This window comes from Silurus meridionalis, chromosome 9 (genome assembly GCF_014805685.1).
Source record: "Silurus meridionalis isolate SWU-2019-XX chromosome 9, ASM1480568v1, whole genome shotgun sequence".
Classification (NCBI taxonomy): domain Eukaryota; kingdom Metazoa; phylum Chordata; class Actinopteri; order Siluriformes; family Siluridae; genus Silurus; species Silurus meridionalis.
Window position 1 is genome coordinate 13,381,513 of NC_060892.1, and position 13,906 is coordinate 13,395,418.

Genomic DNA, 13,906 nt, shown 5'->3' on the forward strand with positions numbered 1-13,906 from the left:
GACTGTTGCTGATATAAAACGGTTTGTCACTAAAATAACTGACGAGAAAAAAAAAAGGAAATAAAAATATTCCAGACCAGAAGGCAGAAGGCTGTTCTGAGAAAATGGCTTAAATATTTGTTATTACTTTCTACATAATTTACTATTATAGGAAAACTACAATGGCAAAGTATAGCAACAAATGTTACACCTAATATATATATAAAAATAAAAGGCCATAAAGTTTCAACCCAACAGTAAAAAAAAAACAGGCTGGAACAAACATTCTGACTTTGGGAACACAATCTCTGCACTGTGTGGCCGGATGCATCCCTGGACTTCTCCTCTCATCATTAGACTAAAAGCACCCCTGGGCAAATATGAGCATAAAAACTGTGAACACAAGGGGTTATTACTTATTAATCACGTTATGAAAATAAATGTGGAAAAGCCAATAACACAAAGACCACAGCAGTGTCTGTCCTGCTTCAAGCTTCTTTATCGCTACAGAGATGCACTTTAATTTAATGATAGAAATTAAAGCCATCTGTTTTGGAACGAATTCTGAAAGGTTGTGCAAAAAAAAAAAAAGGACTTGGCTATCGATCAGATTGGCTAAAAACATGCTTCAGCATCGCTCATAAAATCTGTACAAAGCATTTTTATTTTATTACATGACACCAGACTCCATGCAAAGGATGAGAATCAGACTCCAGTAGGGAAGAGATGAGTCATCCTGCAACAAGCTCTAAAACAGCTTTTTCTAGTGCTCATACTGTAATGCATCCCACATCGCAACAGTGGGCAGAACACACATTTTAGCGCCAATGTCAAACAGAGGAACAACCTATGCGAAATCTACAACACAAGACCCTGAAAGGAAATTTGCCTTTGTTGTGCTACTGTAATAATACATTTTAAGAAATGTTATAATTTATAATCAGGGAAGCACAGAAACCCAACCCCAGATAAAGATCTTACTCTATAGTAGTAGCAAGTATGTTCATCTGGGGGTTTTTGGCCGGACGTCTTCTTTTTCCAATCATTGCTTGATTTCACTGAAACTGTTCTGGATCACATATGACATGCATTTCTCTGAGAGGTTTCTCTCTTAACAGCGCTCTCTGTCCTAAGAAAATAATTCCATCTTTATACACAGTCAGTGCTTCGATCTTTAAGTGCAAGTAAAAACCCCATTTGACTCTTCAAATGTTCTTCATATTTATCTCGGTCATTAAGCTACAGTCAGGCTTGTTAGACTTGGCGAGACTCTATTGGCTGTTGGGTAAAGCAGTCGAGGTCAGCTTGACTATGTTTTGAAGGGGAATACATCAACATACAGAATTAAAGCACAACCCGAGTGTCTTTAAATGGTGGACAAATCACAAGATCTTGCACACGTGTGCAGGCTACCAGTTTGTGTATTTGATAGCAAGTGAACGAGTCGGCTGCTGGTATGCAGCTGCACCCATGGGGTTTTTTTCCACTCCTGTCTGTCAACGAAGGAACAAAATGTACTCTATTGAATTTTGCTGCTAAAATCTTTCTTTAACACACTCCAGCTGGCTGCAGCATCATAGCATACACTATATAGCCAAAGGTTTGCCAAAGACACATGACCTTTACACCCATACATGCTTCTTCCCAACACTGTTGGCACAAAGTTGAAAGCAGACAACCGTATGAAATATCTTTGTGTATTCTCTGGACCCAAAAGACCCAAACCTGTTCTAGCCAGACAATGCTCCTGTGCACAAAGCGAGCTCCACAAAGACAAGTTTTGATACATCAGAGTGGTAAAGAGTGAATGCAAAAGTTGTTTCAGAAACATTTAAAATGTGTACAATCTAATATGACTAATTAATGTAAAGTCTTCCTGCTCGTTTCCACCAAGTATCAGACTATAGAAAGAGTCTAGAATATAGATCCTGAAACAAGTCTACAATATGAGAACCTCTATAAGATATTTAGCAAAAAGAAAAAGGTTGGTTTTTTTCACCCTATGTTACAAATGATTTAAAAAAAATGTAATTTCTAAAAAGTATGAAGCTTTTAAAATGATGTACTGTACAATTTGACCCGGAAAGTCAACATACCATAAATGTTTTTATCATCAAACAGGAACTAGAATGTGACAGCAGTATTGTTTTTCCTGAACTGGATGGCCCATAGACGGGCAGTGTGGCGGAGCGATGCTGAAGGGTAGAAATGCTACTCTTTGCCGCACTGCAGTTCTGCTCTGGGGGTTCGGCTGACTTCCCTGCACGTGCTCAAGCCTGGCAGCAATCCAGCCTCGGCTCAGCTTCAATCTCGCGTTGCTTAATTAAAGAGGGCTGTGGGGCCACAGGCAGGCCTCTCACAAACGCACACACACACACACACACACACACACACACACACACACACATAAATAATCACATTTGAGGATGCTGAACAACAACTAAATGCAGCAAACAGCAGCTACATCCCCAGCTCAAAAAAAAAAAAAAAAAAAAAAAAAAAGGGTCTGTGTCATGCTTAACACTGACAGATGGTAGAAATTGCAAACATGCCTTGTTCAAAATAGAGTATTTTAGCACCAGTAAAAGAGAAGCCTAGTACAAAAAAATAGCCATCCACTGTTAGTCATTCACTGGTTTTAATCCGGAAATGGATTATGGAAATGTGGCATATTATCCACTTTTACCAAAATGCTGACTACAGAACTTTAAGCGTAATGTTTTATCCAGCTTCGTATTTGCTTGCTTTCAGTCAGACTACCAACAAAAGGCAGCTAATTGAAAAATAAATAAATAAAAAAACACAAGTATCCAGTACAGAAAAAAAACCAATATTGAGTGTGTAATGAACAAAACAATAGGAGTCTCCTAATGAAACTAAGAACAGCGTAGAAAGAAAAAAGGCCTACATAAAAATCATCACAGAGCGAGATCAGCTACTTTTACAGCCTCGTAAAGTCTGCGTCTGAGAGAGACATCCGGGACATTTCACAAAGACAAGTCACGACAGACTGATGCACTGACGACTCAGCGTTACATAAACTAAATAAAGTCGAAAAATAAAATAGTAATAATTTTAAAGTAGAGAGCTGGCCCTGAGCTCAGATGGTGTTATTATTAGCACACTGCCTGCACAAAGTGAGAGGGAGAGAGAAAGTAAGACAGAGACAAGAAAGGAAGAGAGTTGTGGAAACAGGGCACAATCAGCCATCGCCCCTTTGCCCTGTTTTTGGTGGGAGATTTATCCTCCACCCACTGTCTGGACAATGACTCTGATGTGGGCCAAACAGGAAACACTTCTTTCACTACACACATAATATAGAACTCTTCAATAGCAGAGTTTTTTAATTTTTAGTTTTTTATTATTATTTAGTTTATATAAGGCCAAAATCAACAGATTAAAATAATGTGAAATCCGAGGTCTGGTTTGAAATCAGAAGTCCCTTTCATGCCTTGGAGATTAAGACTGTACACTAATTTTGAAAAATCTTAAATCAAATAAATATATTCTGTCCCTTTAGTTTAAGCTAAATATGTATCAAACAAAATTAGAGCCGGACACAGTTTCTACATTGTGCATATGTTTTACTGGACTGAAAGAAGGGCAGAATGATGAACTATGCCAAATATTACAAAAACTTAAAAACCACTGACCACATCTTTAAATCCTACAAAAACAAAACCACATGGCTTTCGAGGACCCAAACTATTCATACCAAATAAGAACCATAATCAGGAATGGAGTTAAATAAAAGCATTAGACTCTGCAATGGTATATATTTTGATCCTTTTTGGATGAACCACTGCAACTAACAGTCTTAAGGGCATAAACACAGACAAACAAAAGACAAGTTGCTGGATCACAGAGAGCACTAAACCAAAGAAGGGCACCAGGATATGCAAATGCTACCAATCTGCCATCGGATAGGTTGTGATACTTGGTTTTAAAAGGTAATTCAGGTGATGTTTGCACTCCAAAAATAAAGACTGTCGCATTCATAAAGAAGCATATGGACAGCTGTCTTCTGAAGTTCCTTATTTTACCCACAACTGAAGGCAGCATCTCATGCATCCTTAATGGAGCAGGCAAACCTGTAATTTTCTTTACTAGACTGAATCCCATTAAAAGGCTGCAAAAAAATCCCTACTGCTCACTGTGAAGTTTTTCTTAAGTAGGGTAGTGTATAATATTATATATAGTATAGTAGTGTGTGTGTGTATATGTGTGTATATATATATATATATATATATATATATATATATATATATATATATATATATATATAATTTAGAATTGTGCAGAAATTCCTGTTAAAAAAAAAAAAAAAAAAACACACTACTGTTTTAGCCTTGCGTAGCCCATGAGGTCAGATCACAATAGTGTCAATGTTATGGGCTCACGTTCAACAGAAATACACAACAGTCATATCATAGATAACACACCAAGCTTGAACATAAAAGGAGTTGAAAGCTGCTAAGAGTTCATATTTAGGTTCCAAGTCCATAAACACTACCACCTGCTGAAAGAAACAACACTCGAATTGATCAAGAAAACAATGCCAGATGCAATTCCTGTGATGTCGTTACTACTGCAACAATATTTATAAAAACCAAACCTGCTGACCACATGCACAGTTCAAAAATACATCACAGCACTCAGCAAATGGACCCATACCACATACCAAGAGAGTTATGAAAATGCCTTCAATAATAAAATAATTGGCTTAGCAATCAAGATGTTGATAATAGATGAAAAACTTGTAACTGGAAAAACTAAATCTGATTTCTTGAATGTTTAAAAGTAAACCCAGGTAGCTCAAACTCCACAAATTATAAGCTGACCTGGAAAACTATTTAGACCTGTCTTGGTATTTTGCATCTACTGCCTGTAGTCTCCACAGAGAACATGCCTACTTTTGAAATAAAATTGGATACTAATTTTTCTAATCTCTTAAAAAAAAAAACAACATGAAACAACAACAATGCAGTTTTTCAGACACAAGGCTGAAAATATTGTGTCTGAACCTCCAGAGGACCGAAACCCAAGAAGAGGACAGTTAGCTTATTTCAGGCATCTGCGCTCGTTCTCACTGACAGATAAAGGACATTGGAGTCCAGATTTTCTTGTTATGATCCTGTATTTTTAGTCCAAAGCTCTAAATTAACAAAAGACCTCCATTAGTACACCTAGAAACATAGAAACCACAAGTTAAAAAATAATTCAGGTCTTAGACAGACAATGAGAAATTTAATTATCATTGTGATCAATTACCAACAACTAATCACAACTTTAGTACATGAGATACAAGTAAAAAAAAGTCAAAAGATTACATTTCCAAAGATTTTGCACTTATACTTTCACACTGGGGCTCAGTCTATAAACATTAACATTCCAAAAAAACGGAGCATGTGTAAAAAGTGAGCTGCTTCTGAAGACATGAAGTAAGCATGAATTACAAACATGACCAAGTCAAAGCCCGGGCAGAACAGTGCACGTCAAGAAGAACCGCATTCATTCAAAGTGGAATGGATCATAAAACCGTCTCAAACATGAACAGCCTTCTGAAGGTCCTAAGAAAAGCTATTTGCATATAATGACGTCTTTAAAACAGGATATGTGGATTTCTCACCTCTGTGTGCAAATGTAGGCCATCTACCCTCTCTGACAGAAGACCGAAATATTAACCTGGAATAGGATTAGCCAATGGACTAGAACATGAACACAAAGTCACACTGGGGAACAGTTACAAGAAACATAGGCAATTCACATATTGGAATATAAAAGAAAATCCAAAAAACCTGCAAGATGATTAAAAAGATTCAGTTTTAATAGGTCCCAAAGCAACAATCAGCTCTAAAGTTATGCTTTGAGTGCAGAGAAAAAAAAAAAAACATGTATCCCACAATGCACATCATCAGACTCCATATGAAATAGCAACAAGCTCCACAAGGCCATGTACTGTTTTCAGATACAAAAGTAACTAATCCTTTACTCTTTGTGCGATGATTAAAAAATAAAACTACAAAGCGCAGGTCTTATTTTGCCAACGCATGCAGTAAATGGACTATTCGAGACATACAGGACTTAAATCTACTAAAGACATGGAACGCAGCTGACTCGTAGCTGTTCATCTGATCGCAGTCAAGCTCTCTCTCTTTTTAGTAAACATAAATATTTAGTCTACGGTCACTTGCACTCGTACAAAACAAAGAGCAAAATCACTTTCCAGACAAAACGTTTTTTCAAGTTTAAGCCAAAACTGCACTTACACCTGTCAAAACTGTGTTACTACAGATTTCTCACTGACTTGAGCTACTACTGAGTGTAAAGCTTAAAATTAATGAGAGATATTTCAAAACAGCCTTCCGTTTTGAGCATTTAAAAGGTTACAGACAAAATGCCTTCAGGATTTTAGCCATCATGTACAGCACATTAGACTAAAGTAGTTTGCAGTTTGAGTTTTGTTTCTTTGAGGGAGATTTTGTTCCTTAGAAACACTTTACTTTCAGTCAATGTGAAACCCAACTGTCTTACTAACATACAAAGGTGCATTATTAAATTATGACATCCAGCATTTAAAATCTTTACAGTTTGAAAATTAGACCCTAACGTTTCGATTGTGACGCAGAACTCCCTCAGTTCTGGAGTTGTCCTTATTTGGGTCATTATCTGTCCTGATTAAATGTTCATTAGGTGAGAATAAATAAACCTTACCTAAAAGCTTGTCTCTCTGCATTAGTCAGACTGATTAATTTGAGTGAAAGCGATGGAGATGACAATTAAAATGCTGGGGTTAAAAAAAAAAATAAATAAAAAATAAAAAAACACCAACTCCCAACTATCACTGCTTGTATACGTCACTATTCTGGACAAAGATTGTAATCGAGTGCAAGCACTGTAAGTAATAAGTATATAACAGGATGCACATGGGGCATTTGTCTTTTTTTATGTCTCAGACATCAGGATGGAGCAGTTGTCCTCTGCTTGCCCTCAGAGTCAAGCCAAACAGCTGAGACAAACCCTGAGCATTCCTCTGCACACAGTCTGATCACCTGTGACTGTTAAGTAAGACTGGCACAGGACAGGTGCATCCTTCTTTCTCTACATACCATACACTGACTCAAAACAACTCTGCTTTATCTCTACATATAGATCAGTGTAAAGTCTCTTATGAGCTACATAGGAAATGACAACAGATTAGTAAATACAAACCTCTACACATACAAGACAATGTATAGAACTATTTAATAAGCTATAAAACACAATGTGCAGTTATAAGAGGTATAGCAAGAGATCTGTACAACCACACAAAAAAAAATAAGTTTCATTTTTTAATTTATTTATTCCTCTTATACTACAGAAATGTAGAAAACATTGGTGGTGGAAACATTCCTTTTAAAGATACAGCCTTTGCTGTAAGAGGCTCCAATTTGATTAGAATAACAGCAGACACTACTGTCAGAGCTGCTGATATAGAAAATGAATCAACAGTAGTGTGTGGACTGATGAGCCAAGATTACTGCACAAACTCACTGAAAACAAATGAGGTAATGGTCACACATTCACATGCCTGTGCCCACACACACAGGATGCAAGTTCTCCTTCATTCCCTAAACATGTGTTGGAACAGAAAGGCTCCATTTGTCAAGCAGTCAATGTCCCAAATAAAGTAAAAACCTGCCCTAGAGGCCTGCGATTAAAACAGAATTAGCCCTCACATGATGCAACTTTCAAATCAGTTCAACTGCATGCAGGACATTTCAGAATATCTTTCAGAATCATTTCTGTCTTTTCCTGTGTTCACATAAATGACCATGTGGGCGTGTCCTGTACAACAATTTTATTGCAGTAGCTATAGAAATCTAACTAGTTAAACATTAAATAATGCTCTAATCAGGGTGAAAACTGGATGTTTGATTAGACACCATACTAGAGTCTGATTATCAAATTATCTGTGTGTCTCTGATTATCACACAGAGACACAGGCAAGTCTTCCCTGCTTCATTTTTACAACTAAACATCTCTATACATATTTTTATGACAGCATGATTCTACTTTCACACATGCAGCAATCGTCACTACTAGCAGCCGGTCGACGTGCTGTAAAGTCGACAGTACGTGCTCCTACTTCTGGTCTTCACTCTCATTGGTAGTTTCTAAAACAAGTATTTGAATGAAGTTAAACTTTTCTCAGCTTTGTTGTGTCGCTTAACACGGACCCATTTAGTCATCCACAGCTGCCAGAAGCCATCAGGTCTCCACTCACTTTGTTGCTGAAAGGCACTGTGTTTGTAAGACAGCTTTTCAAACGAATCACATGCAAACACTAAAGAACTGGCAAGATCGAACCACATGTGTTATAGGATTGGATTGGTCCGAATAATCATTCCAGCAAATTGTTTTATTTATCTGTTTGCATGGTCACTCTAAATCTGCATAGAACTGAGAAAATGACACACATAGAAGGTGACTTGTGGAGGCAGGAGGAAAAGTTTACTGTGAGTAAAGTTCCTAAATCAGGGCACTTCTCAGGGGGCGTGGCCATGCAGGAGGCCCAGGGTGGCAACCACAAGTCTGAGTAATCAAATCACTATTAATCCCCAAAAATTATATTCATTATTTATCCTAAAACTCATGCAGAGATTATTAATTATACCCAGCACACTTCGCATTAACAATAGACATTCATTAGAAACCTGAACCTTGTTCTCACATAAGTATATAATTAGGTGAAGCCGTATCTTTGCCCACCCTGGCCACCCCTATGTATTAACACACAAACCAGAGCCTGACGTCCACCTTTTACAACACTGGTAAGAACAGGAGCAACCAGGCTAACTCTATAGAATAGAGAAAATAAAATAAAACTGAAGGAAGAAAGAAAGGGAAAATAGCCAGAAGCGTAGTTAAGTGCCACAAGATGAATGAAAAGGCTAAACGGCGTCACGACAAGTCTCCTTAACAACTACTGAAGGGGAAAATATAATATAAGGAACTTCGTTCCAGTCAAACGGGCGAAAGAGAAAGTATATAAAACCCACACTCACCTTCTCGAAACATTTAAAACAATGCGCAACAATCCTGTGTTTCTTCCTCGCAGTAGATGTAGATATAGTAGCAGTAGCAGCGGCAGCGTCCTCCTCGGGAACACTGATTGCGCTCAGCAGCGCTCGCGACTCTGCCCTGTTTAAATATCCCAACGGATTTTCCTCCTCCTCTCACAAATGTTCCCTCGCGCGAACTTCCAACTCACAAAACGGCCCATGACAGAAACCCATTTCTAATTCCCCGTAATATATTATTATCACTTCTCCTTCATTTCCATATTTCTTCTCCTTATTAACATATCAACCTGGTCAGCTTTTCCTTCCTTTCCAACGTCCTGGGTTTCCTTTTTTTTTTCCTCCTCACACACTAATCACTGCTGCTCCGCACATCTTAGCGTAACCGCGATGCGCGTGCACGCCGCTTAAACGCGTTTTTCTCTCATACCCCGCCCACATTCCTATAAGACCCGCCTTCTGCATCGGGATTTGCTGATATTCTGTAGTCCGGGTTTATTATTGACTACTCTCTAAATCGTAACGCGGGAGAGGCGGGACTCTTTATAATACAGGTGGAGGAAAAAAAACACACTGTAGGCGGGGCTTGGAAAAAAGTGCCGAAAGATGATTGGTTGTCATGAAGAGCGATGAGCGAATGGTTTTAGTAACCATTATGAGGCGTGAAGCAAACTTGTCCTGCCTTACTGTCGTAAAGACGCTTTTTTTTTACGACAGTTGTTCCTTCTGGTCGTTTCCGACTGTTCGTGGTGCATGGTAGAAAAGGTAGCTGCTATGACGTGACATTTGAGTGAACGTTTAACAATATAAGGTAACCTGTTTTATTAATTATTGTGTGGAATGTGCTTATAGGCATATTCTTTGCGGAATCAAGTTATTGCCCTTTAAAAAAAAGCTTTTGCTGCATAACTAACTAAGGCTTCCTGGCTAGCAAGGTGTTGTAGATGAAGAGAGTTGTTCAGTAGATTGTTGTCTATTTACTTTTTTCGTGTTAGCGGTTGATTTTAAGACAGTAATGATATACAGTAGGAGATGTGAGGTAAATAGGGAATGCAGTGCCTCATCTCAAAAATCTACTCCTTAGGTTAGAAAGTTTGGAAAAATTACTTTCTGCGCATACATTTAATGACATTGAATGTAGTTTTAAAAAATGTTTACTTTGCAGACCTATAAAAGACCTCTTACAGCATTACTATAGACATCAGTGGTTTTGGATGTAATGGTCATTCATTCATCTTCAGTAAGCATTATATTCTGGTCAGGGTCACAGTGGTTCTGGAGACACACACACACACACACACACTCTTTTTAAGGGGTAATTAGGAGTGGCCAGTTTACCTAGAGAACCAAGGTGAAACCTTGACAACCTGTTAAACTCCACACAGATAGAAACTCGAACTCAAACCAGACTTTGGAGCTGTGATGTGAAGGTGCTTTCCCCCAGTGATGGCCCATGCATTTCACATCTTCAGTGGTGTCCTACCTAAATCAACCCACCTCTTAATACTAACATTATGGCACTGCAGCTTTAAAAACCATCAATATAATGCAGAAACACAGTATAACAGAAAATATATAAATAAAAGTATGAATAGTTCATGAAAAATCTTGAACTGTTTTGGCTGAACTCTCCTCATAATGTTCCTCTTCTTCTTTCTGCTTCTCCCATTAGAGCAGTGTTTCTCAATTATTTTCTGTTACGTGCCCCCCCCAGGAAGAAGTAAACATTTCCTGCCTCCCAACTCTTTGCCATGACTGTAAATAGTATCATTTGTCTATAAAATTGTTATAAGTACACCTCTGCATAATATTGTATCCTGATTAACATTAAAGAAAAAAGAAAGAAATATAGATCACCTCACAACAAAGAATAACTTTATTAACGTTTTTTAGTCGCTGAAAAAACTCAAGCGGCTTATCAGCATAATTGGGGTGTAATGTCTTTAAGTGACGCCTTTATTTATTTGGCTTCATGCTGTTCGCTTCCAACATTTTTATACACAGTAAACATACCGGTCTTTCCTCGTCTCCCACTGTAGTCACAGTGAAGCCAAGAGCTACATAGGCTTCGTCATATTTCCTTATCTTAGGTTTCAGGAGACTTACGTTTGTCTCATTATCTCTGTCTCTCTCTGCCTCTTTTTCATCCCTGTTAAATATTTTTTTATGGTGTCTCTTAAGGGTTTGTTATCTGCACTTCATACCTCCTGCTCTGTGCTGTGTGCTCTTGTTCAGTGCAAAAAACTCTACTCCCTGCGGCAAAAAAAAGCATGTTCCCCGGGGTCACCCGCACCCCCCCCTGGCATCGCCCCGAGCCCACCAGGGAGGCGCACCCCACTATTTGAGAGGGACTGCATTAGGGGTCGCCACAGCGGATCATCCGTCTCCATACCCCTCTGTCCTCTACATCTGCCTCTTTCAGACCAACCACCTGCATGTGTACCACTTTTTTGTGTAACACAAATATGTTTGCGCTTGCACGGTTTCCTACAGATGCAGGTTGCCAGTCTGACTAGTGCGCTCTCTGACCATCCAATCAAAGGACGTAAAAATACTCACGTGAGTGGATGCTGATTAGGTGGCCTTGGAGTGAAGCAATCCCAATCTGATTGGTTAAAGCAACAGCTTCCAGCAACATGGATTTTAACTTCTCAAGAGCCCATACTGTTGATTTCTACTGGTCTTATGGCACTATGTGATGTGATGGCTGAAATCTGATCGTATTGAAACTAGTACCTGAACTTGCACTCAGATAACGTGCATATGAGAGAAATGCTATAAAATGAAGAAACTAGATTATAGTAAATAATTTCATAAATATTTATGGACAACAATATAATAAAATGTCAGCAGAGTAGGCCTTCACCCCTTGTGCCAACACTGTATTGAAAAACAGTCCATCATACTCCTTTGTTTATTTGTTTTATTTTGGGAAACATTTCAGTATTTGTTTCTGTGAGACAGATTGCTGAATGTACACAATTATTGTGCTCACAACTCGCAAAACAACAAATCAAACCGAGCAATCTCGTGTAGGTCTACAATACTTCGTAAAGCATGGTAATCAGTCTTAACCTTCTCCTTCTCATTTTGTTTTCCAGTAACCTTGAGGTCCTGGTGTCATGTCCTTAGAGATGGACCCGGTTGTGCTGAGCTATCAGGACAGCTTGCTGAGGCGCTCGGACGTTTCGCTGCTGGAAGGCCCCCACTGGCTCAATGACCAGGTGATTGGCTTTGCCTTTGAGTACTTGGCCATGGAGCGCTTTAAGAGCCTGGGTGACAGCGTGTGCTTTATTAGCCCTGAGGTCACCCAGTTCATCAAGTGCGCGTCATGCCAGGGTGAGCTGGCCATCTTTTTAGAGCCACTGAGACTAGCGCGGCGTCGCTGGGTCTTTCTAGCAGTCAATGATAACTCCAACCAGGCGGCTGGGGGCTCACATTGGAGCTTGCTGCTTTACCAACGCAGCTCTGGTCATTTCTCCCACTACGACTCGCTGAGTGGAGGCAATGCCACACATGCCCAGCGCATTGCTGCAAAGCTCCAGTCTTTCCTGAATGCCGGGACCGAGGTGCTCTTTGTAGAAGAGCCATGTCCCTTTCAGCAGAACAGCTATGATTGCGGCATGTACGTCATCTGTAACGCTGAGGCTCTGTGCGAAAGCGCTCATATCGGGGGATGCGCTAGGCTTCCAACGAACACCATCACGCCCTCATACATCACCAGGAAGCGGACAGAATGGTATTCGCTAATTCAAAGACTTGCAAAAGACTAAGCACGAGAGACATCTTTCCACATGTTGCTTATAAATAAAGTCCGCATTTACAACAGCTAATTCAGCTCAACAACAAAGTAGTGGAAGATTTAATCAGCATGCGTTACTATGTAGAGAAAAAAACTCCACTACGCATGCGGCTGTTTATCAGGGTTTACTGAATTATCATTATGTGGGGAATAATAATAACTTTCACTCGTGCAGTTATAGGGAAATAAAACTTTTAGAGCACATCAGCTGTCATTGATTATTTTTCCATAACTGCACTTTCTGAAGCGTTTTCTTCATCCACCGGCACAGCAATTTGCCAACAAGTAAATGTATTTATTTTTTTTGTTAATGAGATATTGCAGAAAGTCTGAACCTGTTTTCACGGGTTATACCCCATTGCAGTTTAATTCTCCACACTATTGTTCACTTAGTTCAGTAGGGACGATTATACTACAATAATAAACAGATGAAATAGAAAAGTTTTCATAAGGTGAAGCATTTATCATTTTTAGGATTGAAGGAGCTTTTTAACAGCCTCTTAATAAGATGTTTGTTTGTGCGTTCCGGTTTCTCAATTACATTCACATGATCTTAACAGAGTATACAGGCAAAGGATTTCTCGCTGCTATAAGCGTTAACAGAAAATTACTTGTTTCAATGTTGACACAACATTTAAGGCAGAACTGAAATTCTAAATGTTAAAAAGTGTGATGGATTTTTGAAAAATTAGTGATTGTTGGCAAATCACTGTGGTGTGAGCAGAACAACACACTCTGATCCATGCTATTATAGGGAATTTACTGTGTGGGAACAGCATGGATTATTTTCACTGCCAGTTGTGTGTTATTTTGTGCTTAAAACGGATGTTATGATGACTATAAACACTCAATGCCCTCATCCCCCTCTCTCACTAGGCACTTCTAAGTGGTTCTGATAAGACATCATCTATCCTTAAGAAACCCTCTATTCTTGTTCTTATTTTTTGATTATTTCTTACATGGAATGTGAAGGATCACCTCTCACACACACACACACACACACACACACACACACACACACACACACAGGTAGAAATAGAGCAAAGGCAAATATGACATTTGT

General features: G+C 38.9%; 2 protein-coding genes across 2 annotated transcripts in view; one reads left to right on the forward strand and one right to left on the reverse strand.

Moving 5' to 3' along the window:
- The window catches only part of myo9aa (myosin IXAa), a 93,084-nt gene extending 83,643 nt beyond the window's left edge, over window positions 1-9,441 (reverse strand). Inside the window, 1 exon segment of the mRNA XM_046857124.1 lies at window positions 9,027-9,441. The gene's annotated coding sequence lies outside the window, so the exon portion shown is untranslated.
- A 279-nt stretch (window positions 9,442-9,720) lies between these two features.
- On the forward strand, window positions 9,721-13,047 carry senp8 (SUMO peptidase family member, NEDD8 specific). Its single transcript, XM_046856717.1, has 2 exons — window positions 9,721-9,852; window positions 12,143-13,047. The coding sequence occupies exon 2, from the start codon at window positions 12,164-12,166 to the stop codon at window positions 12,812-12,814; it is 651 nt and encodes a 216-aa protein (XP_046712673.1). The 5' UTR covers window positions 9,721-9,852; window positions 12,143-12,163; the 3' UTR covers window positions 12,815-13,047.
- The last annotated feature ends 859 nt before the right edge of the window (window positions 13,048-13,906 follow it).